The sequence below is a fragment of the Narcine bancroftii genome, chromosome 13 (genome assembly GCF_036971445.1).
Source record: "Narcine bancroftii isolate sNarBan1 chromosome 13, sNarBan1.hap1, whole genome shotgun sequence".
In the NCBI taxonomy this organism is placed as follows: Eukaryota; Metazoa; Chordata; class Chondrichthyes; order Torpediniformes; family Narcinidae; genus Narcine; species Narcine bancroftii.
This window is the reverse complement of record NC_091481.1, coordinates 9,103,523-9,130,744: the sequence shown is the minus strand read 5'-3', so window position 1 is coordinate 9,130,744 and position 27,222 is coordinate 9,103,523. Positions and strand designations below refer to the sequence as shown.

Genomic DNA, 27,222 nt, shown 5'->3' with positions numbered 1-27,222 from the left:
TTGAACAGAGTAAGGATAATGTTATTTTATGGGTGTGAGGTTTATCCAGTTGTCTGAAAGTTGAGGGCAATAAGTTGTCATTGAATTGGCTAGTGTGTGATTTCAAGTGCTCCACCATATGCATTTCCAGCTTGAAAAGACACTGAGTGGTTTTGAGCAAGCTCAGGATCTTCAGTGTGACAATTAATCAATCAGCCATTGCTTGCATCTTGCTGAAGCAATTTGGTGTAATTATTCACAAGGGGAAGGAAGACAATGGTCAGACTTGGCACTTTGCATCCCTGATTTGGCTCCCAGTTGCTTGATCTCTGCATCCAGAGAGGGCTGAACATGCTGGTCGGAATCCCGTGCAGATTTGTAACTCTGGATTTGGAAAAAGAATGACAGAGTCTATCTACCAGCAGGTAGTCACTGTCTGAACATTGCTGAATTGTCAAGTGTCGCATGGCTTTTTCTCAGACACGTCACACTGGCATCCAGCACTCATGTGGTGCTTATAGGAATTATCAGCTGATGCTCTTTACAGCTGGTGACAAGGGCAGGCATTAATCCTTTCCAAATAGGCCCAGGTTTATAGGTCACTTTTAATGGTACTTTAACCAAATCATCTTTGGTACAGCTCTTAGCTCTGATAACACACTGAAATGCTGAAGTGGTATTGTGTAATTCATCCTGAGGCAGTTACATATCTTGGAACATAAAATAGATGGCGATGTCTAACCCTCAGTGTGTGTGGGGTAAGGACAGGTTCACGAACGAAGCTTGGAAGTTCTCAGCTGAGCTATTCTCTGAGGCAGTTTCTCAAGGTCAAGGATGCCTTACATCCACTTCTGAGGTAGTTGATGAAACTTAAGGTTGTCCTGCAGGAGATGCTTAATAAGAAAGGTGAAGATTGAGGTTGAGCAAGAGATGTGCTCCTTATTCAGATTATGCAGGGCTTTTGTGAATGTCTGACAACTGAACATTTTGAATGACCCTTCTCCCCTTTGAGGAATTATGGAAAAGAATCAAAGATGTTTTCAAAGCACCTTTGGGGGAAAGGTGTGTCATTCCCACCGACTCCTAGGAATCCTTGATCAATGATTACTCAAAATGGAGAGGGGGAATTCTGGATGACATTGATAACCTCATGCCTCTTCATTGGAAGCTCCCAGAAGCCCAGTATAAATGCAAAAGAATGCATCATCTTCCAACCCCCATCCCCCCTTCATCCACTGCTGTACAGACCAGTCCCAGCTTTGGTTCCCACACTGGATTCATCAGCCAACTCCAAATCTGTGGGAATGAACTGGAAGCAGATCAGCTTGAACCCCAAGGAATTGCCTGAGAAGATGAGGACATCATTATGTCTGGTGTCACTGAGAATAAATTATACTGAGGCTACATAGGATCAACGCTACTTTTGACCAGACTTCCTGTAATGGTGAAAGAGAAAAACACAAGGACACTGCCATCCAGTAGAAAATACTGCCCAGTGGTTGGGAGGTGGGAAGATGCATTAGAATTTGACTCAGGGAAACTGAGAGGGTTCAATAACTCTGAACAATCACTATTTTTGTAATTTTACATGGCAAAATTCAGGACTTTTACAGTAATTTGATTTTAAAATTGTTCCTTGAGTTAGAGTTCGTTGGAACTTCAAGTGAGCGGGAAATGAAAACAGACTTATCGTGGACTGATTGGAGGGAATTGGTTTTGTGTGTGTCTCACGAAACTCAGAGTTTTTAAAGGGGTGACGAAGAGGGTTGATGAGGGAAGGGAAATGGGCTTTGTATGTATATTGCAAAGCCTTTGACGAGGTCCCATGTGACAGGTAGGTCTGGAAGGTTAGATCACTTGGGATCCAAGGAAAACTAGCTCATTCGATTCAAAACTGGCTCAGTGGAAGGAGAGAAAGAACAGTACTGTCAGATGTTTATCTAATTGGAGGCCTGTGACCAGTTGCGGGTTGCAGTACTGGGTCCTCATCTATAATAATGATTTGGATGGAATTGTAGATATTGAGTGGTTTTGAGCAAGCTCAGGATCTTCACCAAAATTTGTGATAGAAGGGACTATTAAGACGGATATTTCAGCTTGCAGCAGGATGTGGGAAGGTAGGCCAATGAGTGGGGAATTAAATTTAATGGCAGCATGGTTAGTGCAATGCTGTTCCAGCACCAGCGATCAGGGTTTGAATCTAGCACTGTCTGTAAGGAGTTTGTTTATCCTCCCTGTGTCTACATGGGTTTTTTCCGTGTGCTCCGGCTTCCTCCCACTGTTCAAAACTTGCTGTGGTTGAAGGTTAATTGTATGTAATTGGGCAGGATTTGCTCATGGGCTGAGAGGGCTGTTACCGTGCTGCATGTCTACATTTTAAAATTAAACTTAACTGTGACTCTACTGAGTCAAACCGGGTCAGGACATCCATGGTGAATGGTAGGGCCTTAGAGCATGTTGTGTAGAACAGAGACTGATGAGTACAGGTGAATTTTTCCATGAAATTGTTGACTTGGGTAGACAAGGTGGAGAACAAGGAGGTTGACACACTTGGTATAGAGTTCAAAAAGTGGGACCTCAGGATTCAGCTGCACAAGGTGGACAAGGTGAAGCCACTCTTGGAGTATTGTGTGCAGTTCTGATCATCCACCTGCATGAAAGACATCAATAAATTGGAAGGTTTGCAGAGGAGATTCACCCAGATGTTGCTGGGACTGGACGGGTTGATTTATAGGAGGAAGTTCATTATTCCCAAGAACGTAGGAAGATGAGGGATGATCTTCGAGAGTTTATGAAATTATCAGGAGCATGGATAAAGTAATGCTCACAGTAATTGTTTTCCGCCCAGGGTAGCTGATTCTAGAACTTGAGGCCATTGGTTTAAGAAGGATGTGAGGGGCAAGTTTTTCACTCAGAGCGCGGTCTGTCTCCGGAATGAGCTGCCAGTTGAAGTTGGCAAAATTACAACAGTCAAAGACATTTGGACAGATTTATGGATAGAAAAGGCTTAGATGTGGACTAAAAGCAGGTAAATTGGATTAGTCCAGAATGGCAACTTGGTCACCATGGATGAATTAGGCTGAAGAGCCTGTTATGTGCTGTGTGATTCCATGACTAGCATTGCATGTCATCTCGGGTAACATGGACAGAACATAGGGATACAGGAATAGAAGCAGAAGGTATTGAAAGTACTCTTCATCTGTGGAGGCACTCTTTTGCCTGAAGGCACATTGGTACAGAACATTTCCCACCTTCGAACATAATAACAAGAGAAATATGTGCAGGCGTTGACCATTCAGCCCATTGAGCCTGCTCCATCATTCAATGAGATCATGGCTGATCTGATGATTGGCTCATTTCCACCTACCTGCTTTTTCCCATATCCCTTAATTCCCCAACTATGTAAAAATTTCTCCACCTTACCTTAGATATATTTACTGAGGTCGCCTCCACTGCTTCAAAGGCTAGTGAATTCCACAGATTCCCCACCTCTCTGGGAAAAGCAGTTCCTCATTTCCATCCTTAATCTTGAGGCTTTGTCTCCTAGTTCTTGTCTCCTCCACCAATAGAAACAACTTACCTACCTCTATCTTAATTTCATAATTTAGTGTTTCTGTAAGATTGCCTCTCATTCTTCTAAATTCTCGTGAGTACAGTCCAAGATGACTCAACCTCTCTTCTTCTTTAAAACTGGGTATTTAAGGGAAAGAGAGCATGTGAATGAAGATGCTGAGAATTGTTTGTTCAGGAGCTCCACATTTTAGCTTGACTGATGGCAGCGAGGTTTTGATCAGATGACCCAGAGATATGCTTACTCTGTGAAGTTTGACTTTTCTTGTATGTAATCAATCACAGCCTTGAATAAAATGCCATGACATTTCCTGGTTTTGGTTTTATTGTGTCTTCACAAACTGCATTGAATGTCATCCATCTGGGAGCTTGTTATGTTAAAGAACACACCAGACAGTGTTTGTGTGTTGCTTTCATCTTGCAACGTTGTCATGTTTCCCAATAAGCATTCTGCCATTGATTATTAAAGGGAGAACCATTGTTTTATTGCCATTTGAAATCAAATGTTCACACAGGAAAATATTCAAGCTGATTGCTGGCATGCCAACTCCATCTTGCATACAGCCCCTACCTTTCCAGTTTAAATCAAACTGGCCACGTAACTGGTATAAAAAGTGTACTGGCTTCATGACCCGAGGGGAAAGGAATCCTGCCCCCTCCCTCCTCCATTCCTGCAGCCGTCTCTCAACCTTCTGATGCTTGTAATGCTCCAAAATGTCCACTACATTTACCTACGTTACAGCCGTCCCTTCCATCCAGGACAATTAGGTGCTCCACCTGCAGAGAATTGATGAGGTGAATGGCTTCCTTTTGTGCCATAACAATCATATAACTTTATGAAGTATTTGGAAACATTTCAATTTGAAAGACACTAAATGTTAGAGTCCAGAAAATAGTCATGGGTGTGGCTAAGGCGATTGGGGTATATTAGTTTTCTCCATGCTTTCTGGAAGAGCTCTGGGCACATTCCTATTGGTTACATAATAGAAATTTGAACACCACTGCCCTTCCCAGTCAAAGACATGTATACACTCATTCATTTCCAATAAGATGAAACAAAAATAATTGTTTTTGTTTTCATAGTTGTACTCCTAGCTTTGTTACCAACCATTGCAACGAACTGATATCACTGGACAATTAAGATTTTGCTTCCTGAACACTTTTCCGTGTATTTTATGGATTTCAGGCTGCTGATTTCGGAAATCACTCGAACAGTTTCCTATCACGTACAGTTTTTTAGATATAACCTATATTTTTGATTTCCTGCCATATTTTTAACATGCTTCAAGCATCCAAAACCATGACGTGCAACCTGTCATTGAAAATGCATTTTCTGCATTCGCACTTGACCTTGGTGCAGTCAGTGACGAACATGGTGAAAGGTTTCATCAGGACATTGCAACCAAGGAAAAGCGGTATCATGGCAACTGGAATCATCAATGATGGCCGACTATTGTTGGACACTGACACGAGGGGAATCAGATGCTGATTGCAAACGAATGTCATGTGTCAGTATCATTATGTGATTAAACATACTAAATTCAATAAAAGTTAATTTAATGTTTCTCTAACTTCCTATGTGATTTCCCCCCCCCCCCCCCCCCAGTATCCTCCACACTGCTTCCCTGCAGGGTCTTGATTTTCCAGCTATCTGGGGTACATTATACTCAATCACTTCACCTCAGTCATTGATGTAGATGTCACACAACTGAGACCCCAGCCATGATGTCTGCAGCTCCTCACAATGTACAAGCTGAAAGTTCTGAAGTGAGAGTATAAGGATTATTCCCAGGTGCATGTTCTCTTATCAGAAATGCAAGATTCCTAGTTTGGCTTTAAACCCATTTTTCTTTGCCTTGATAGGTGCATGATTCAGAGCGGAATGTTGAAGGTCACAAATTATTTTGCGTCTCGGAGGAGGTTGAGAGGGATGTCCAAATGCTGTTAAAAGGCTGCAGGAAATGTGACAGCTTTGTAGCTGTAGTCGCTACTGAAATGCAGCAGATGCTCAATTATTGGTGGCCACTATAAGCGGACTCACGTTCACAACCTTTCACTTGGAGGTCTCCTGTAACCATGGTGACAAATTAATTACCAGAGAGAGAATATTTTGAAAGCAGTTTACCAGAGATATGAAAGGTACAGAAACGGTTTGTGTAATGAGCATTAAAATATTCTTGCAATCTGGCAGAGTGACACAGTAACTAAAGCGAACACAGTTCATGTTAAAGGACACGTATATCGATAAATAAATAGGATATTAGCAAAATTTTAGAGTGAAATAAACAAATAGATTAGATAAAATATATTGAGGGTCTTGCAAAATATTCTTTGGCGATCAAGGCGTGTTTTTGAGGGATACACAAATGATCATTGCACACCAAGGGTCCACTAATAGACTGGAAGCAATAATGTGATTCAAAATGGGTAATTGCTTTTGTTGGGGCAACAACTATTGGTTTATGTCAACAATAATTAAAAAAATAATAGAAGGATTTGCAATTAAATAGGGCCTGCTGTGTTTCTTTCAATGTGTTCCAAAATGCTTTATTATGATTAAAAGGGTGTGGACACTGCTAATGCAGGAAATGTGGCAGCCATTATGAAAAGCATGTTTGACAAACAGCAATACATAACGGCTGGATGTTATGTTTGAGAAGTATTGGATGAGGAGGAAATAATGTCACAGAACACCAGGATAACTTTCCTTCACCTCTTTGAAATGGAGTCATTATGTCCACGAAAAAAACCCCCAGCAGATGTAGCCTCATCTGATGGTTGATACTTCTATCAATGAAACAGTCCATCAGCTTGGGAGTGTCACCTGGATTGTTGTTGGCATGTGGGCCCTGGAGCTTCCAAAGAATCCCACCATAGCACTGACATTAATGAGCTCTCTCCTGCAGTTTTAGCTGCAAAACGCAGCAGCAACCTTGTAAGAAATGGGAATTTTGAAAAAGAATATTAGTCCTTGATATTGGTCGAGATGCTCACAAGACAGATTACAGATTGTGCATAAAAAAAGGGAATCTAAGGTCAAAGTCAAACTGGACCAGAAGATGGCTGCCAAACTTGGAGCAGGGAGAACTGTTGGGGGCGGTGGGGGGGGGGTGGGGTGGGGGAGAGAGAAAACACATTATGAGATTGGAAAGGAGTGGCGATGATCATTTGAGGTTTTTAACATTCTCTGACCCAATGGCCCCACGATCATTCTGCATGAGGCCAACTCTCTCAGCATAGGCTGGTCTTAGGTCCTTACTGTTCCGACACCATCTGGTCTCTTCACTGAGCCAGTGTGGAGCCATCCAATTTTATGTTCTTGTTAAGTAGCATTGCTCTGTGTGGTGTTGTTTTATAGGTGGCATTTTTTCCTGTTTGCCAGGAAGTAATCTTCTGACAGCACAGTAAGTTCTGTTCACAAGTCTCACTTGGCAGCAGGATAAGCGAAACCCAACTTGATCTTCAGAATCAAGTTAAAGAGGTGTGGGTATTTTGTGAGACATGTCAGTTTCTGGTGTGGCACTATTGTACTAGAGCTTGCACAGCATTGAGGAAGAAAAGGGAAAAGTGCTCATGTGTTGTCCAAAGCAGCTAATGTGAATATCTAGGCATTATAACCCTCCTGCAATCTATGTAAGATTCATTTAAAAGCTGATGATAAGAATCTCTCTCTCCCTATCTCCCTCTCTATCTCACTTTCTCCCTCTGTTTCCCTCTTTCTTTTGCACCCTCTGTCTCTCTTCCCCCCCTCTCCTTCCCCTTTCTTGTCTTCCCTTTCTCCTCTCTTTTCTGTCCTCTTCCATGTCTTCATTTCTTTTGTCTCCATGTCTGTTCCTAACTAGTTCCTATCCCTTCTGCTATTTCAAGATTCAATTTATTATCATGGTAATAAAAGAGTGGCATATTACATGAAATCTCTTTTTGCCTGCTGCAAGGCAGACAGATTCACCACTGGCAGGAATTGCCTTAACGCCTCTTACAGTTCTTGCAGTCACGGAGAGAGAGAAGCAAAAGAGAGTTCCCCCAGAGTCACTGAGTAGATTTGCAGCCACCCAGAGTCCAGTCCAAACCATTAGCCGAGTTCCAGATCCGAACCTCCGACACGGTCAGGGACTCTTCGGCACCCTCGGCACCCCCCCCCCCCCCCCCCACATCCCGGTTCCAATACTGGTACTCCTCTGGTCAGTTTGAGCCAGTCTCCAGTAGTCCGCAGCCTGGTGCAAGTCTCCTGACACCAGTCTCCAGCAGCCCACAACTTCCGCGGGTTCCTCACCTTGAGTTGCCGGCAGACCGCTACTTGCCCTGGTCCCCACCTCTTCCATGCTAGGGTCTCAAGGATAGAATTTTCAGAATAATTTATGAACCAATTAAATGATGAAATGGGGCCGAGCTGAATGTTCTTCCTGATCAGACGGACCCCTCATGATCTGAATGGAATTCCTCTTTACCTGGAAGGGTATAAGTAGCAGTAACCCCATGAAACCTGTTGGGTCAGACTGAAAGATGAGAGGAATGTAACTTGTTAGATAACTCCTTCAAAGAGCAAGCATGGTTAAAATGGTCCAAAGGGTCTTCCCCAGCTCTGCACAGTTTGATTCTTCACTCGTATTATCTTTCATATGAAATCTTTTGTGTGCACTCTCTTTGATCACTGGATGGTTAAACTATCTGATGGGCAGGGGTTTAGATTTATAATAACACCAAACAGACTGTGCTTAGAACACGTAACATTACACACACTATAATATTGGATCTTGCTCAAGCAAATGTTAAGAACATCAAGGTTAGACAGCAGGTCATTGAGGGAGTGCATTGCAGCTAAATTAATAAAATTTCTCTGCCCTGCTTCCTATGTACTGTAGCTGCCCTTATCTACTGGGATTATGTGCTTTAGAAAGTCTTAGTTTTAGTCTTAAATCTGCTTTTTTTTTTCATGAAGTGGAAAGTGAGGTCTTCCTGACAGGCAAAAGTCCAAACAGGCAGGCTAACCTTTTAATTCAATTTACTGGAGAAATCTCATATCTTGGTTGTTCAAATGTAGAATCTGGACAAAGCATTTTGGGGAAAGGTCAGGTCCGATACATTGATTTTAGTCAGTGGGGCAAGGATGGTGATTGAGGGCAGAGGCTGATCCCTGAGCTTCTGGAATCACTCATGCCCATATTAATAAACATCCAATCCATCTGGATTTGCCAGTAATTCTGTTGGCTTGATGTAAACATTAGGCTGCCCTATAATATGAGCACAATACAACTCTATCCAAATACTTCTGATCTGGACGTATCTGGGGGAAATGAAGAGGTCACAAAATAATGAGTCCATTTGTTAAGGCCTGGCTGTGGTCCTGTGAGGGCTGGACTGTTATAAATGACAATGGGGCGGCAGAAATGTTCAGTTCTTGAAAGCTTATGATGCCATTTGGCCTATTGATTTTTGCAGTTGATTAGTCAGTTCATTGAATAACTGAAGTGCAAAATATAATTACAAGAGGATTCAATAAATGAGCTGTATGCATTTGTTTGTAATATCATTAGGTGTGTGTGTATTGAGCATGTTTGTGTGGTCATGCGCATCTAGTGTGCATGCATACTTGTGCACGTATGCATTTGGGGGTGTGTGTGTGTACATTGAACAAGTCACATCTTTAGAGAGAATGATAAAGTTGGCTAAATCAATCTAATCTCAAAGTCATCGGTAGGTGAATGGGCTCAGTATTCAACTTGCACAAATCCAAAGCACCCTAACTAATTCTTCCTCTATCCACATATTTTTATGCAAACTACTTCTGTAATCCTGCCCCACCCCCAACATCCTAACTCCCTTTCAGTAAGCACTCTCTCTCCCCTAGGTCAGAGCTGCAGATTCAACCTTCTCTACCACTCCCAACATAATCTAGTTGGACGTGCTGTGCCGTCTGTACTGAACACTCGAGAGGGGCTTCCCACTGCACCAGCTAAGTGTTCATAGGGTAGGGGAGGGTCTAACTGACAGTAGGGATAAATGGGTCTTCAGGTTGGAAACCAAGGGTGGCTCAGGGGGCAGTGCTGAGCTGTCAGCTATTTATCATTTATATCGATGACTTAGATGAAGAGATTGAGTGGAAGAAGCCAGGTGGGATCATGATTCAATGATCAGTGGATGAGTAAATGTTGAGCAGGTCACAAAACTTGTGCAAAGGGAAATGGATAGGCAAAGTGAGTGGGCAGGAAATTGGCAGAAAGGAACACAAGAAAGGAGGAGCAGAAGGAGATCAATGCACATTGTTGGAGAAATCAGGACCTTCAAGCCTGCCCTACAGTGTAACATGATCATGGTTGATCAGTGCCAGCCTTATCTTCTCTTCTGTGCTTTATATCCAGACCCTCAATTCCTCAATCAGTCAAATATTTATTCACCTGTAGTTAAAATACTTCAAGTTGTCTGATTTACACGACACAGCGGGCAGAGAATTCCAGAAATTCATTGCCCTCTGTGACCCTCAGTTTTAAATGACTGGCCACTTATCTTCCATATGTGCCCGCTTGTTTGAGGCACTCCTATAAAGAAAACTATCTCAACATCTACCCTGTCAAATTCCCTTAGGATCTTATAATAATGTCACCCCTTTTTGTTCTGAACTCCAAGGAACACAAGCCCAACTATTTAGTCTTTTTTGGTAGGACTGCCTAATCCAGTTTGGTGAATCTCCTTTGAACTGCCTCCTTCATTTCTATATTTTTTTTAAGATAGGGGATCAAAACTAAAAGTTTTCCAGTTTGAGCTCTGCAACACCCTGTTCCTGGAATGGAACCTCCAACCTCAAAGCAATGAAGGCCAAATGCGGGTAATAAGGATGGCATGGGGAAAAGAGTGATACATGAAAGTCTTCAGGCAGTGTGATTGCAGTAGAAACACAGAAATGCTGGAGGAACTCAGCCGGTCTCGCAGCATCCATAGAAGGTAAATATATATAACTGACATTTCCGGCCTGATCTGTTCATCCAGGTATGAGCAAAAAGCAGGCAGGCTCCAGAATAAAAATGCTGGGGGAGGAGGGGCACAGGCCAACAGGGAAAAGGTAATAATTGGACATGGATAGGGGGAACAGAAGAGGATAAGTGAAAATTGATCAGGGAGGGGTGTGGCTCTGTGAATGCAGAGCTGGAGAAAAGAAGACAGGGAAAGGGGAGAGGGAGAGATGGGGGAGGGGTGCTAACAGAAAATGAATGTCTATTTTAATGCCATTAGGTTGGAGGGTACCCAGATGGAATATGAGGTGTTGTTCCTCCAATTTGTGTGCAGTTTTTTCTGGCAGTGCATGAGACCATGGACAGATATGTTAGCATGAGAATGGGGTGAGGAATTGAAATGGGTTGCTACTGGGAGATCCCTGCTATTGTGAAGGTGCTGAGCAAAGCAATCTCCCAGTCGGTGTCCACTCTCTCTGACGTAGAGGAGACCACAATGGGAGCACTGGATGCAGTAGATGATCCCTGCAGATTCATAATTCACTTAGAAGGGCTGTTTGGATCCTTGGATGGTGGTGAGGGAGAAGCTGTGGGCACAAATGTAGCACCTCCTGCAGTCACAAGGGTAGGTGCCAAGGGGGCGATTAGTGGGAAGGGAGGAGTGGATAAGGGAGTAATTGGGGGAGTTGTTCCTGCGGAGAGGGGAAGATATGTCTGGTGGTTGGATCATGTAGTAGGTGACAGAAATGGTGGAGGATGCAGAGGCTGGTGAGGGGCCACTCACAAAAAGTGAGTTATCTAGCCCAAGTGTGAGGTTTTTGTCCTGCAATTGTCTAGGGGGCTGACTCAGGTATGCCCATGTGACTTTTCTTTGCCTTGTTTTTCTCTGTGGATGGGTCTGATCTTGACTGACATGTGGAAATAACTTTCAACCCAGCTCCTGCCAGAGTTAGATGGCCTTTCAGGGGCAAGCACATGGAAAATCCTTTGTTCTGTCCAACTTCTTGTCTGAAATATTGGATAATCCTCTGGGTTACATACCAGTATATATTAAAATCCCTAATTCCTCTTGAATTGAGTGGTATAATTTCTGAGGCAGTTTAAAGGTACCACTTTAAGTGGAAACGTTTATGATTTTGCTCTTGTCTGCCTCTCTTTGATTCCGACATTTCTTAGAGCCAGTGCCTCGATCAAGTTTTCAATCAGATCCTTGGTGCCTCTCCTTTGTCAGATTATGTTCCTTTGTCAAGGGTGCTGGACACAACTTATGGCTGAGGTACAGATGCAGAGTTAAGAATTGGTTGAGTTTATAGTTATTGTCATTAGTTCTGGCTTCTCCAAAGTCCATGCATTAACTTGCAATGTTCTTAACCTTTTTTAATTTAATAATTTGAATGGAATGACAGCACACATTGAAATAGAACAGTTAGACTATCAGGAGGGAGGTACAAGGGCATCAAAATCAGGGCTGCCAGGCTGGGAAATAGCTTCTTTCCACAGGCTGTGAGATTGGTGATCAATGCCCTGTAACTGAGTAAATAATTTTGAGTAATATATATATATTTATTTTAAATGATCATCTATATGCAAATATTAAGAGTTGTGGACTGTGTGTGCACTGTGGTCTGGAGAAACGCTGTTCTGACTGATTGTATATGTACAATCAGATGATAATAACATTAAACTTGAAGAAACATTTCCAATCAGTCACATCCCTCCCTCTATAAAACCTCCAATCTCATCCAAAATTGCTCAGACTTTCGATCTCACTCTTATGTGCCACTCTCTGTCCACTTTTATATCATCAGTTCCCTCCTTCCCATTTACTATCTCATCCCCTTTGTGTTTGAACCACTTCCAATACCATTTCCCAGGTTTTCCCACTCCCAACTAATGCCTCTTGTCAACTTCACTCTCTCCAGTCTGCCCACAACTGCGCATCCATTCTCTGTTCCCCCACCGAGCTTTGACTCCCACCCCCTTCCAGACTCTCCATCAATTCCCGTCTTCCATAGACTTCTCCAGCACACCAGCAATTATTTATAGCAATTTGATAGGCCTAAGAATGTGTTCCGGGATTGGAATCAAGAATGAATGGGAACGAGATTTGAATACATCAATTTCAGTTGAAAATTGGGATGACACGCTTGATCTGATTAATAATATTTCATTCTGTGCAAGACAGTGTTTAACACTATTTAAAGTTGTACATAGAATTCATATGTCTGATGTTAGATTATCTCACTTTTATCCTGATGTTAATCCACTATGTGACAAATGTAAAATTTTTGAGGCCTCTCTCATTCCTATGTTTTGGGAGTGACGAGAACGACAAGAATATTGGGAACACTTATTTAAACCCCTATCACAGATTCTTAGGATTAAATTAGGACCGTGTCCTTTTATTGCTTTGTCTGGTTAGTCTCTAGAAGAGAGGATTTCCTTGAATTCAACTCAAAAAAGAATAACTTTTACTTAATTGATGGTCAGATGAGATCAGATGGAAAGACAGCAAAGCACCAACCCATACGCAATGGTCACAGGATGTCTTGCTTGAGTTTGGAGAAAATTAGATCTAACGTTAAAGAGATCAAGGTTGAATTTGACAAGATAAGGGGCTATTATCATAATTTGATTACTTAGGCAGGGGTGCTCTGGAGGTTTTCTATCCGATGTCTGAGAGCTAATACTCAAATCTTTACAATTTATTTGCTGGTGCCCGTGTTTAGTGGGAGGGGATTTTTTAAATTGTTTCTTTTATTCTTATTGAGATTGGTCTATTTAGATCTCTCTTTGGCTTGGCTTCGCGGACGAAGATTTATGGAGGGGTAATGTCCACGTCAGCTGCAGGCTCGTTTGTAGCTGACAAGTCCGATGCGGGACAGGCAGACACGGTTGCAGGGGAAAATTGGTGGGTTGGGGTTGGGTGTTGGGTTTTTCCTCCTTTGTCTTTTGTCAGTGAGGTGAGACCGCAGAGCCCACCTCTATTTAGATAATTACAATGTATATCTCAATATTAGAATGAGATGAAATTCTCAAGGATTCTTCACTTTTTTTGAGAATTATATAAATGTATAATTTATATGACTCATATCTGCATTGTGTTATATACAAGCTAAATAATTAATTCATCAATTAATATCTGAACAATATATGCTTGTAATATTTCTCTCTATTAAATTAATAAAAATATCTTAAAAAGAAAAGACTTGGTCAAAGCCCATCCGGCTGAATGTTGTAATGCTGGAAGTTTGAGAATGAGGTTGGTGTCACCACTTCTCGACCTTTCCTTGTACCCTGAAGGAGTTATTGGCATGTTGCTGCTTCTCCTGCATTACAATTTCAGTCTAGGTTGCATCAATAATGCTGAGTAGAAAATTGGACTTGCCACTTCTGTAAAAAAAAACACGTTTGTATTTTGGAAAGGCCAGAAGGCTTGATGAAACATGCATTTGAATTAGTTTTGATGTGTTTGTGTGTCTTCCAACATAACAGCAGAGTAGAGGCAAATTCAGTTAAGAGAGGGGATGAGTTCACGCAATGGATGTAATTGTATTTGCTTGATAGCCTTGGGGCCTAAGTCGACTGAACTCTCTGCCATGTATCTTGTGGAATTGGTGTAAAATTCAGTTAAAGCATCTGCCCAGGCCTGAAACAGAAGCATAAATTGTGCAGAGCTTCCCTTGTGGAATCTATTATTTGCTTTATGGTCGAAGGGAACAATGTTGGTCATATTTCATGTGAATGTTGCTTTTTTTCCTCGACCAGACGATGATTGTTTGAGTCTCAGTGGAGCTGGTATCTTTTGTGGTAATCGTCATATCACCTCTGGCTTGGTCCCCATTAGCTTTGAGTGTTACAAGAATGAACACATATATTCTCTGCAACCTGGCCTCTTCTATGTCCTCCCCTTTCCAAGACTTCAAGCTTTACTTTTCACTGTAAACTATTTGGATCCTTCAGCCCTCTTCATATTCCTGCAGGCTTCAGGGATGGGTTATGCCTTCATCTATGAGGATCCTTTTCCCTCTCCACTTACCCTTTCCTTCAATTTGATTCTCAAAGCACTCTCTCTTTTACCAAATTATCCTTCATTGCTCCTGTTATTTTGTGACATGAAAGATAATTGTAGGTACAGCAAGCATTTCTGAAGGTAAATATCGTCATGGAGAACCACAGTATGGAACAAGGTCCTCTGGACAACCAAGTCTATGCTATCGTTAACACTAATTCCATTTCCTATTTTCTCATATTTCCATCAACTCTCTCCGGGATTCTACCACTTACTCTCGGGGCTATTTACAATGGCCAATTAACTGCATGTCTTTGGGTTATCTGAGGAAACCTGATGTGGTCACAGAGAGAATGCACGAACTCTACACAGAGAACACCTAAGGTCAGGATTGCACTTAAGATGCTGAAGCCACCTATCTGTTTGATGGCCTCTTTTTTAAGTGGTTTTGGAGAAGAGAATCAAGAAATCCTTGTACTTACTTATTTTTATTTATTTCCAGCATGGCAGAAGCAGATTCTGGCCATTTAAACTCGTGCTGCCCAGTTACAGCCAAATTAACCTTCAGCCCTGGACGTTTTGAATGGTGGTAGGAAACTGGAGCAGAAAATACAAGTTCCTTATAGACAGCACCAGATTCAAACCTGAATCTCTGCTGCTATAATAGGTTTGATGTACAATTGGAGGACTCTGAATACTATCAGTGTCCATTGAGGTTAGGTGAGATACAAACTAAAGGACTTAGGTTAGGGGTGAAAGGAGAAATATTTAGGGTGAAAATTAGGAGAAAATCCTTCACACAGAGGGTAGTGGGAGTGGGGAATTGAGCAATGTGGGCTCATTTTTAACATTTAAGAAATATTTGGACCTGTCCATGGATGTGAAAGTTATGGAGGGCTATAGACTGGGTGCAGATCAGTGGGATTAGGCTGAATATTAGTTTGGAACAGACCAGAAGGGCTGAAGGGTCTGTTTCTGTGCTGTAATGTTCTATGTTCTAAAGGAAAAATATACCTTAATGGCAGCATAGGTAATGAAGTTCACTCGGTTGATATCTATGATGAGAGAACTGAGGTAAGGTTGATTAAAATGGCCATATATTCTTGGGAATTTGACAAGAGTTTGACAAGTCAGATATTGATGTGCGTTTGCCTATGCTGGGCAACATGCTGCCTAGGGCATCCATTTGGGATGAAGGTGATGTGATAATGCTTTTGAATTCACTAATGAAAAGGGCATAGAGATTTATGAGTTGAAATTATATTAGTTTATGTGATATTAGGACACGGAATGAACATGGACGTGTTGTGGAAGTTCAGGTGTGAGCTTGCGTGAAGGGCAAAGCATGCTCAAGAGGCCACAAGTCCAGCTGCTGTTCTATTCCCAATTCTTGCTTTGAAGTGCCTTTGTGACAAATTCAGGCTAATGACAGTGGGGGAAGCTCACAGCATTTGAAGGTGTTGCATAATGTGAGCCAGCCAGTCTCCATGGGGATCCTATGTGCTCTTCTCCCCCCGCCCACCCCACCGTCCCTGTCCCTGCCAGGAACCACAACATATTGAAGTAAATCCTTTTTTGCTTGTCTCCTCACGTAACATAAATATTTTAAATATTTTTTTAATGTAGTCAGTCGGAGAGAAGTCGGAAAGAATCCAAAACTTGACTGCTTCACAGGGAAAGGGGCCCATAAACTTTGAGGAAAGTCCTAAGGGGAAGCCGTGGCTGAAAAAAAGGTCGAGAATGGCTGATGTAAGGTATTGTTGCTAAATTCCAAATATAAAAAAAGAAAATAAACAGAAGAATGAGGAATGAAATGCGTGGTCAAATGAATGGCCTGCTTCATTCCACTGTGGCTCCTGTCATTTTGCCAACTTCATTGGCTTTGCCACCTGTTCGGGCTCTGAACACTAATCCATCTGTGAATAGGTTCCAACCCTCCAGGATTGTCCCACCTCCACTGAAAAGACTGAAAGGTTGTAAAGATTGGGAGTACATCTGACATCTGGCATTGTCGTACCCAATTAGTCCGAGAGATCAAAGACAAGTTTCTAGCCTTTTGTTTTTTGTTCTTTTCATGCCAGCTTGTGAAGAGAGGTTTTGTATAACCAGTGGTGAGGGTGTGGATTGAGTTGGGATGTCACAGAGCTAAAGAGTCTTAAGAATCAGAATTTATTGTCATGAACATGTCATGAAATTTGTTGTTTTGTGCAGATTTCATTTTTGCTATAAATTACCTTTTTAAAAAAATAAATAAATGAGTTCAAAAGAAGAGTACAGAAGTCGTAGTTCATTGTCCATTCAGAAATCTGATGGCAGAGGGGAAGAAGCTGCTTTTGTACCATTGGGTGTTTGTCTTCAGGCTCCTTCCTGATGGTAACAGTGAGAAGAGGGCATGGCCTGGATGGTGAGGGTCATAGAGGACAGAAGATGCTTTCTTATGACACAGCCTCTTGTAGAGGAAATGAAGAATGATGGCCATGATGGCGCTGGCTGAGTTCACAGCTCTGTATTCTTTTTGGGTCCTCTACATTGGCACCTCCAGACCAGAGAGTGGTGTAGTTAGCCAGAATGTTCTCCACAGTACACCTGTCAAAGTCTTAGGCGACATATTAAATCTCCTCCAACTCCTCACAAAGCACAGCAACTGGCGAGCCTTCTTCATGATTGCATCGACGTGATGGCCCCAGGATAGATCTTCAGAGCTGTTGACACCCAGGAATTTGAGGTTCTTGACCCTTTCCACTGCTGACCCCTTGATGAGGACTAGTTTGTGTTTACCTGATTTCCCTGAGAGTCTTTCAGATTTAGCAGCAGCTAATACACAGTTTTGTTTGAATTTGTCATAGTGTGTATCTGATTTTTTTAAAAACAAGCATTTATGTTTTTTTTAAATAGAGATTTCATGAAATCCTTGTTAATCATTAGATGAGGTTCAACTGGACTATCAGTTCAAAGTGATATGTACCAAGATGAATATTGAGAGCTATGGAAGGATGAAAGGAAGATTAACAAAGATAACAGCAAGGAGGAGGGTCTTCAGTTTTGTGGAGCAGATTAAGGAGATGACACATTGGGCACTTCTGGTTTTAATCCAGGTTTCAGCATTTTGCTTAAGGGAAGATTCAGTAGAGGTGCTCAAATTGCACAGTCAGGTAGCTCAGTAACTAGAGGGCATTGAGACATGATAACTGGGAAATGAAGCTGAATGATGATAACATGCATTCAGCAAGCTGAGTGTGGAGGGTGAAGATCAGGAGGCAATTGGATATGCACTCAGAGGGAAAGCTTGCTAAATACTTGAAGAGATGATTTTAATTGAAAGAGCAGGTCTAGACTTGATGGACCACACAGGCTTCTTCTTTGCCGATAACTGAGACTTGAAAGTTTAACGTAACCTACCTGCTTTTGTTCATTGAAAGACGAAAGTCTGTAGATGGTATGACTAGTAAAAAACATAGAAATGCAGGCCTGACAGCGTCCATATGAGGTAGAGATGAGCCTTCTTCAAGGTATCAGCAACAATTAAGCAGGTACCTGTCTGAATAAAAAGCCTGGGGGAAGGACGGAGGAAAGGACAGGTGGAGGAGCACAGGCCAACAAACAAAAGGCGATCATTGGACATGGATTGGACAGGAATTAGATTCTAATTTATTGTCAGAGAACATATATGACATTGCATACAACCTTGATATTCTTTATCTTGCTGGCGAGGCAGAATCACCACTTACCGGTAGTGCAAAATAAATGTAATCAAATAAAGAAATGTAAACAAACTGACTGCAATACAGAGAGGAAAAAAATCAAAGTGCACAAGTAAGAGTCCTTGAATAAGTGCCTGATTGAGTTTGTTGTTGAGGAGTCCGATGGTGCGAGTATTGTGTCTCCTATACCTCTTCCCTGATGGTAGCAGCTAGAACAGGGCATGTGTTGGGTGGTGGAGATCCTTCCTAAATGCTGCTGCTCTCTGAAAGCAGAGGAAAGGTGAGAATTGATCAGGGGAAGGATGGCACTGTGAATACAGAGTTGGAGGAAAGAAGACAAGGAAAGGGAAAGAAAGAAAACAAGAGGAAAAGAGAAATAGGGATGGAGGAAGGGGAAAGACAGTGGGAGGTGGGGTGTTAATGGAAACTGGGAAAATTGATGTTAATGCCATCCTCTTGGAGGGTGCCCAGATGGAATATGAGGTGTTGTTCCTCCAATTTGTGGGTGGTCTAGTCTGGCTGTGCATGAGAGAGAGGGAGTGGTCAGAGGAGAAGATGTGTTTGGTAGTGGGATCACATAGTAGATGACAGAAATGACAGAGGATGGTATGTTGGACATGGAGACTCGTGGGGTGGTAGGTGAAGAGCTGTCCTTATTGCTTATGGGGCCAGAGAGGGCCAGGGCAGATGTGCGGGTAATGGAGGATAAGATTTTGTTCACTTCTCTTTCTAAAATTCAGATATTTAATTCATCCACCACCAGGCACATCTTTCCCTCCCTGCCTTCCACGGACACTCCCTCATCCACTCCTCTCTTCCCACCAATTTCCCCCTTGGCATCTACCCCTGTGACCAGAAGAAATGTTACGCTTGTACCCACACCTCTTTCCTCACCATCATTTAGGGCTCCAAACAGGCCTTCCAAGTGAAGCAACAGTTTACTTGTGAATCTGTTTGTGAATCATCTATTGCATCCTGTGCTCCTGATGTGGTCTCCTCTACAGCAGAGACACTGGACATAGACTGGGAGTTTACATCACTGAGCACCTTCACTCTGTCTGCTGGAGTAGCACTGGGGATCTCCCAGTGGCCAACCATTTCAATTCTGCATCCTATTCTCAGGCCCACAAACAAAAGTTTGCGAGGTTTCAACTCATGCTCCTCTGTTGGAGAGAGGTCTAATTCTGGCCTGCCTGTCTCATTCAAGAGCCTTAAGATTGTAACATTGTCATTAAGATAAAGACCAATGTATGGAGGACTGGGCTGTTGACCCCAAAATATATGAATTTGAATGCACACAGCAGGTGTAGAATTCCAGTAAATAAATGAAGTGGCATGAACCAGCTAGTATCTATAATCGTTGCTTGAAATTGATGCATTTTTCTTCAAAGTTCAAATTTATAGTCCGAGTACATATCACAGGAGGTCCTTTTTCCTGCAAACCAGGCAGAATTTCTACATATCAGTAGTGCAAAAAAAAAACTGTACTCAAGAAAAGATGTGTATAAAAGACAGAAATGTAAAGAAGAAAGACGTCCAAACAAACTGTGATATACAGAGAATAAATATTCAATAATAAACAATGTGCAAAGTAAGAGCCCTTAAATGAGTCTCTGATTGAGTTTGTGATTGAGGAGTCTGATGGTGGGGAGGGGGGTGGTGTGGCAGCTATTACTGGTGCGAGTCCTTGGGGCTCAACTGGTTGATAATGTCGTTTAGAGAAGGAAATCCACCATCCTAATCTGATCCGCTCTAAACTCTGGGACCATCAAGGTGGCTAACTCTTAACTGTTCTCGAAAGTGACATAGCAAAGGTGTAGTGATTAAAAATAACACCTGTTCAGTTTGTTGGAAGTTTGCAAACTGCCTTTTCAGTTCAGTCCACTCATTATTTACTATTCTTGCATCTTTAAAGTTAAGTCAAAATGTGTTCCTTTTATTCTTGCTGAAATCAGAGAATAAATAATAAACCCCAAGAAAACCTTGTAAGTAGAGGGAAGGAGTGGTGGTGTTAATTGGCCACCTTGGTGAGACAGTTCCCAGGAGTGCTTTGTATGTTAGTTGGAAAGGTCAAGAAAGCATGTTTCTTTGGAGCTCCTGATCAAGACAGCTTGAAGGTGTCCAACAGCAAGTAAGGACCCTTAGCACTCTCACCCATTGCAAAGTGAGCAAGAACCTTTCATTCAGTGCCACTCTGCCTCAGTGAAGTGCATGGCATAGCGATTAAAAATTCGGAGCAACTTTGTGCTCAATTGACTGAAACCCTTTGTCACTGGCTTGTGTCAGGAATTTTAGAGTGAGTGGCTTTCAGTGTTTGAAAAGTGAGGAAGGTGATACACCAACAATAGAGCAAAATGCATGCAACCTTTGCCTTGGCCGATGCATCTGTTTCATTTTTCTAATGGCTTGGAGGTGAGGTGTCTGAAGGGATGTGGGATCAAGCCAATGGTCTCTACAACTGGTGTCTGAGCCCAATGAATTTGCAGTGATCTAAACAACGTTTGTTGACTGCCTTAATTCATTGACATGTTGGCCCAAGTTTGTTCTGTGTTGAAATGACATCTCTACAAGTCACCTCTGAAAATTAGGTTGGTAGTGGTAACAATAATGCTGTTCCCTCAAAGATCCAAGAATTTGGATTCATCACAAAGTTGGTTGTTGTCTGCGAAGTTTGCACAATCTTGGGGTCCTGTCCATAGGACACTGAAAGTTGCTGGACAGGTTGACGGGGCAGAGGAGATTTACAAGGGTATTGTCTGGATTGGAGAGCATGGCCTTATGAGGATAGGTTGAGTGATCTTGGTCTTTCCTCCTTGGAGAAAAGGCCACCCGATAGAGATGTACAAAATGATGAGAGACATTGATTGTGTGGATAGCCAGAGGCTTTTTCCCAGGGCTGAATTGGCTAACACAAGGGGACATATATTTAATGTGCTTGGGTATGTATCCATGGGAATGTAAGAAGTAAGTTCTTCACATAGAGTGGTGGGTGCATGGAATGCATTGCTGTCAATGGTGGTAGAGGCAGGTACAATAGCATCTTTTGAGGGACTATTAAATAAGGTTGGGGGATTGGGACTAATGGGGTTGTTCTTCTTGGAGCCAGTGTGGAACCAATAGGTGTAACAAGTGAAAAGACTGTTGACAGATACACAACAAGATCACTGAAATTCTCTGTCACTTTTAACATCGATTTCCAACACCAGCCTTCCACGTGGTGGGGTTGGAGGAGAATTTTGGCTCCTAGTTCCTGCCATACCCATCAGTTCTTGGTTCCAGCTGCAGAGTTTGCAGTTGATTCTAGATAAACAGGCAATGCATTTCTGTGAAATGGTACACATGCCAATTAGTCTTGGCCCAATGTCTGCTGGGCCATTAATGGTCTCTGCTTCTCTCTGAGAAGGCCAGGGTCCCAGCTGAATCTTGTATCCCATTTGTCATCTGTTAACAAAGAGCATTTGCGGTTTGACTAACGCTGCTGTGAATTGACAGCATGTATAAAACTTCAACTTTGTGAATCTTTGTCCTGGCAATAATTTGAAAAAATCTTTTTGGATTAATTGCTTCAGAATACATAATGTTACTGAACAATTTATAGCAGGAATAAATGGAGAGTTAACATGTTTTTCTTTTTTGCAGAAAAGAGGATTGAATCATGGCTTAGATTTAGAACATAAAACATTATAGCAAAGTAGAGGCCCTTTGGCCCATGATGTTATGCCGGCCTATATAAACCTACTCCACAGTAATCTAATTCTTCTCGACCTTACATCCATAACCCTTTATTTTTCTGACATCCGTGTGATTATCTAAGAGTTTTTGAATGTCCTGATTGTACCAGCTTCTACCACCACTTCCAGTAATGCATTCCAGACACCCTCGTTGTGTAAAATAACATACCTTTAACATCTCCCCTGGACATTCCTATAATCAACTTATGCAGATGTCTTCTGGTATTTGTTATTGTCACCTTGGGAAAAGGTTACTGGCTGTCTACCCTATCTAAGCCTCTCATCTTATATACTTCAATTAAGTCATCTTCCATCCTTTGTCTCCCCAAAGAGAAAAACCCTAACTCTATTAATGTTGCTTCATATAATGTTTGCCAAGATGGGCAACATCCTGATAAATCTCCTCTAGGCTCTCAAAGGCTTACTGTGTGAGGTTTGCTTTGCTTTTGGGGAAAAGGAGTGACACAATCTAGTTTTCCTACCACCTCTATTTCCCTCTGCCCCTTACAACTTTGGACTGTCCCCTCTGAAGTAAGGGGGAAAAAAAGGACTGAACAGAATCAGGCACTTTTCCTCTAGAAAAGAGATGTCGGAGGCGTGACTTTAAAAAAAGGTTGAAAATTTATGAAGGGGTTTGGATGGGATCAGTGTCGAGGTGACATTTAAAATTCCAGGCCATTACTAAACCCAATAAAGAGTACTGATGACATTGTGGAACTTGCTGCCACTTTGGGTTATTAGTGTAGGTGCAGAGAAGGAAATTAAGTAATAACCTGAGATTAATATATTGATAGCCTTGGATTTAGTGGTCAAAACCTTTTGGTCCAAATAGTCTGTTTCTTTTCCTTGAACTTGGCTGATTCTGAGATGACAAGGATCAGATTTAACTGAACTTGAACACATATGTGACATCATACTTGACCCAAAGTGGAGGATGCCATACTCAAAAGTGCTGTGGTAACTCAGCAGGTCACGCAGTATCGAAAAGGAGTAAATGCTTCAGGCCTCTGCACTTTGTCAAGGTATGAGCAAAATGCAGACAGGTACCTGAATGAAAAGGTGAGGAGAGAAGAGGAAGGAAGGGGAGGAGAACAAGCTTGCTGGTAAGATGTCATTGGAGGACATGAGTGGGAAGGTAAAGGTGGGAATTGATAGGGTAGGGGGTCATTCTCAATAATGGAGAAGGAAGGGGGTGGGGGGCTGGAGGAAAGGAGATGGGGATAGGGGGAGAGTGAGAGACTCGAGGGAGGGGTTAAATAAAAGTGGAGAATTTGATGGTAAAGGTATAGCCCACCTTTGTGGCGTGATTATTATAATAATGATAGAATGTTTATGATACAAACCAATACAGACAGCTTAATTGGTGTGCTTCATCTTAATTAACTGTGTAGTGTGAGTGGGAAACAATAGTTACTTGGAAAAATTAGCAGAACCTTGGGTAATTAGTTCCACTGGAGGCTGAAAGATCCAATGATGGATTAACTTGAGCCACAATATGATTCACTTCTGGTGAGACGAGAGGCCAAAGAACTTCCCTTGTCTATACATCAGATGCCACCATTTACGATTTGACTCTTTCTCCTTATCACTAGCCTATGGTTCTTGTCATGGTTTAATTCTTGCCTCCGTGGCTGAATTTTGTTCTATATATGCTGCAGTTTCCATTGACAAGCATAAAGTTTACTATCTTTGGTGAGCAAAAGCTGATTCAGGATCATACCAAGGAGCAAATCCTGGCTAATTTAAATTTAGACACATGCAGTACATTAATAGGCTATTTTGGCCCACAAGTTTGCGCCGCCCAATTTATACACAATTAACCAACCCCCCCCCCCCCCATACGTTTTGAATGGTGAGCGGAAACTGGAGCCCTCAGGGGAAACCTACGCATACATGGGGAGAATGCAGAAACTCCTTACAGACAGCGAGGGATTCAAACCCAGTCCTGATCGCAGGCGCTATAAAAGTGCTGTGCGAAGGAGGATGTTCCTTTCAGCGATATTCTGCCTGAATCTTCCAGCTGCCCTCACTGTCCATGTAGCTCAGTCACTAGGAAAGAGTTTGCCCCAGTTGAGAACACAATAGTTGCATGAGAATTCAGGGAGCTGAATGTGAAGCAGGAAACAGAATACATGTCTGGACAAAGACCTGGAAACTGCAGATACTGTAATCCTGGGCAAACAAGACAAAACTGGAGTGGCTCAGCAAGTCAGGTAGAATCCAAGTCAGGAATGGGCAGTCAGCATTTCAGGTTGAGATGTTTTATCAAGAAACATGGACTGTCTGTTGGTCTCTGGGCGTGATCCCTGATCCTCTGAACCCCACAGGCTTCTCTTTGATCCACATCTTAATAATTGACATATTTTAAATTCACTGGAATTTGTCCATCAATCTCCTTGTTTACTGCAATTTAAATGGGTTTTCCTGGCACGTGGATACTTGCAAATATTTATTATCTAGCCACCTTTTGTATTTATTGGGTTTTTTTGTTCAATTACTTATACTATTTTAAAAGTACCTGTTTGGCTGCACACGGTAAGAATTTGGGTGCATGGTTAACATTATACACTGTGGAGGATAATAAGGTTAATGTCATTATCACCATTACCCTTGAAACAGATTCATAGATGTGAAAAATCACATTGAGTTTGAATGATGGTGCTTCTGGAAGCTAATTGTTATCCTGACAAGCCTTGTGTCTGGAATTTTGGTTACGTGAAACCCTATGCCTCAGAAACACTTTTCTGGCTTCAATCCTCCTTTATCCAAGACATAAATCTACTCCAGGAATGGAAACGTTTGAGAAAAGAAAGGTTTGTTTGGATTCCAGCTTGAACTCCTGCTGAATACTTGCTTCTTGGTGAATCCTAGAATTTCTACCAATGACGTCCTTTGATTGTCTGCTGTAGGTGTTAAACAGGAGAATCTGGAGATGCTGGTCAACAGGAGCAATGCCTAACGTGCTGGAGGGATTCTGTGGGCCAATCAGCAATAGATGGTCACCGTTGCAGGTTGAACCCATTCATCAGGAATGCTGTATGTGATTCTTGTTTCCAAATCAAAACTTGAGACAGTGCATTTGTTTTCCTATGTGTCAAGGCAAGAGTGAAGAACTTCCAGGTCACATATAGCAGTCACAGAGGCTTTAAGTTCTTGGGAGTCACTATCTTGGAGGATCTTTCCTAGACCCAACGCACTAATGAGGGGTTTTTGGAGGTTTAGAATGACATCGAAAACCCTGGCAAATTTCCACAGATGTGTGGTAGAGAGTGCGCTGATCGGCTGCATCACGGTCTGGTATGGAGACATCAATACTATCAAGTGTAAAGCCCTCCAAAAGGTAGTGGACACAGCCCAGTACATTACAGTCAAACCCCATCCCACCATCGAGAACATCTACAGGGAACGCTGCCGTCGGAGAGCAGCAGCAATCATCAAGGATCCACAGTGCCCAGCACAAGCTCTGTTTTCGCCGCTGCCATCAGGAAAGAGGTATCGGTGTGTCATAAGACTTGCACCACCAGGTTCAGGAACAGCTGCTCCCCCTCCACCATCAGACTCCTCAACAACAAACTCAATCAGGGAGGCTTAATTTTGCACTTTATTGTTTGTTTGTTTTGTCCTCTCTATTGGTTTACATGTATGCATTGGGTACAGTGTTCTTTCACACTACCCATAAGGGGTATTTCTGCCATGCCTACAGGAAAAAGCCAAACCCAACCCCAACCCACCAATTTTCCCTTGCAACCGCTGCAACCGTGTCTGCCTGTCCCGCATCGGACTGGTCAGCCACAAACGAGCCTGCAGCTGACGTGGACATTACCCCTCCATAAATCTTCGTCCGCGAAGCCAAGCCAAAGAAGACAGGAAAAAGAATCTCAAGGTTGTATATGATTTTGACAATAAATCTGAATCTGATGAGACTACCAAAGTGGTAAGAGAGTGATGAGTACATGTTGTTTCAGCCTTGGTGCTCACTTCCCTCAAAAGTAAGAAGAGTGGTTTATTTGTTAAAAGGTGGTGATTAAGATTCTAATCTAAATTCCCGTTTCCTGATCAGATAACTTTATAATAAGGGGACTGGATAGCAAACACAGCTACAAAAACTTGATAAGAAAACAGGTAATTTTCAGCAGCTGTGAAAGGCCTTGCAACTTTCCTCAACCTCCCTGATTCAACAACTGCAGAATGACACTGGTTTGTGTGCAGGTAAACAGCAGACTTATCTGAAGCTTGCAGCTTTTCCCATGGAATGAATGATTTCTCTTGGTCTGTTACAGTAAAATTAAGTATCCTCTGATGTTTGGTAATCTGCACTTCATTTGTTCCTGTTACACATGTCTGAGGCTCACTGGTTAGAGCACTGGTCTTGTAAACCAGGGGTTGTGAGTTCTTTCCTTGCTGCAGCCTCATCTCTGTGAGGGGCGCTGGACAAAGTGTCGACCCTCTATCTTGACAAAGTTAAATTTCATGTATGTGAACCTTTACCTTTGAAAAGTGGGAGGGTCTCAAGTCAGTAAAAGGACTGTAGTTAGAAGCCCACCACTTAGTAGGTATCTCCTTAAAAATGCTTCTGTGTTTCTCTCAGGCAAGACACAAAAATCAACAAGGTTTTTCATGGCATTTGAGTGGGTTGACATTGCAGGTCAATCTGAAGATGCTGTGACTGGAGTAAAAACTCAAAAATTGCTGTAGGAACTCCAGCTGGTCTCACACCATTCGTAAGAGGTAATGATGTATTTCAGACATTCCAGGCCTGAGCCCTTCAAGGAATAAGCAAAGGACAGGAAGGCATCAGGATAAGACTCAAGTCTGGCCAGGGGAGGAGTCCAGACCAGCAAAAAGTGATATGAAAAAAGAAATGAGAATTGATTTTGGCTCTGTGAAAGGAGTCAGAGGGAATAGGAGAGAGGCAGACAGACAGAGCTGGAAGAAAGGTGACAGGGAGAAGAACAGTAGGGGGGGGCTTAATGGAAACTGGGGCAGTTGATGTTAATATGATGGAAGATAAGGTGTTCTTTCAATTTGTGCGCGGCCTCAGTCTGGTAATGCATGAGACCATGGACAGACATGTCAGCAAGGGATTGGGATGGGGAATTGAAATGGGTGGCCACTGGGAGATCCATGTGATTGCGGTGGACAGAGTACTCTCCAGCCAGATGACATTTATATCAATTTCTCTGATTTTTGTTAAACCCTAATGCCCCACTTCTTTTTCCCGTCACCTTTCCCTCAGCTCTCTCTCTCCCCCCTCTTCCCTTTTCCCTCTGTCTCCTTTCACA

The 27,222-nt window shown here is 42.4% G+C and overlaps 1 protein-coding gene across 10 annotated transcripts in view; it reads left to right on the top strand.

Moving 5' to 3' along the window:
* The window catches only part of plxna4 (plexin A4), a 544,272-nt gene that overhangs the window by 232,689 nt on the left and 284,361 nt on the right, over positions 1–27,222 (top strand). The window contains exons 5-6 of one of the 10 annotated variants that reach the window (XR_011347889.1): positions 5,413–5,688; positions 16,135–16,244. The exons of 8 other annotated variants lie outside the window; for them this stretch is intronic. Coding sequence is in view for 1 of the 2 variants with exons in the window: in XM_069908057.1 (XP_069764158.1) it covers positions 5,413–5,580 (168 nt within the window). In the remaining variant the exon portion in view is untranslated. Of the gene's footprint in view, positions 1–5,412; positions 5,794–16,134; positions 16,245–27,222 lie in introns of those variants that run through there. One more of the 10 variants, XM_069908057.1, reaches the window with a different exon arrangement.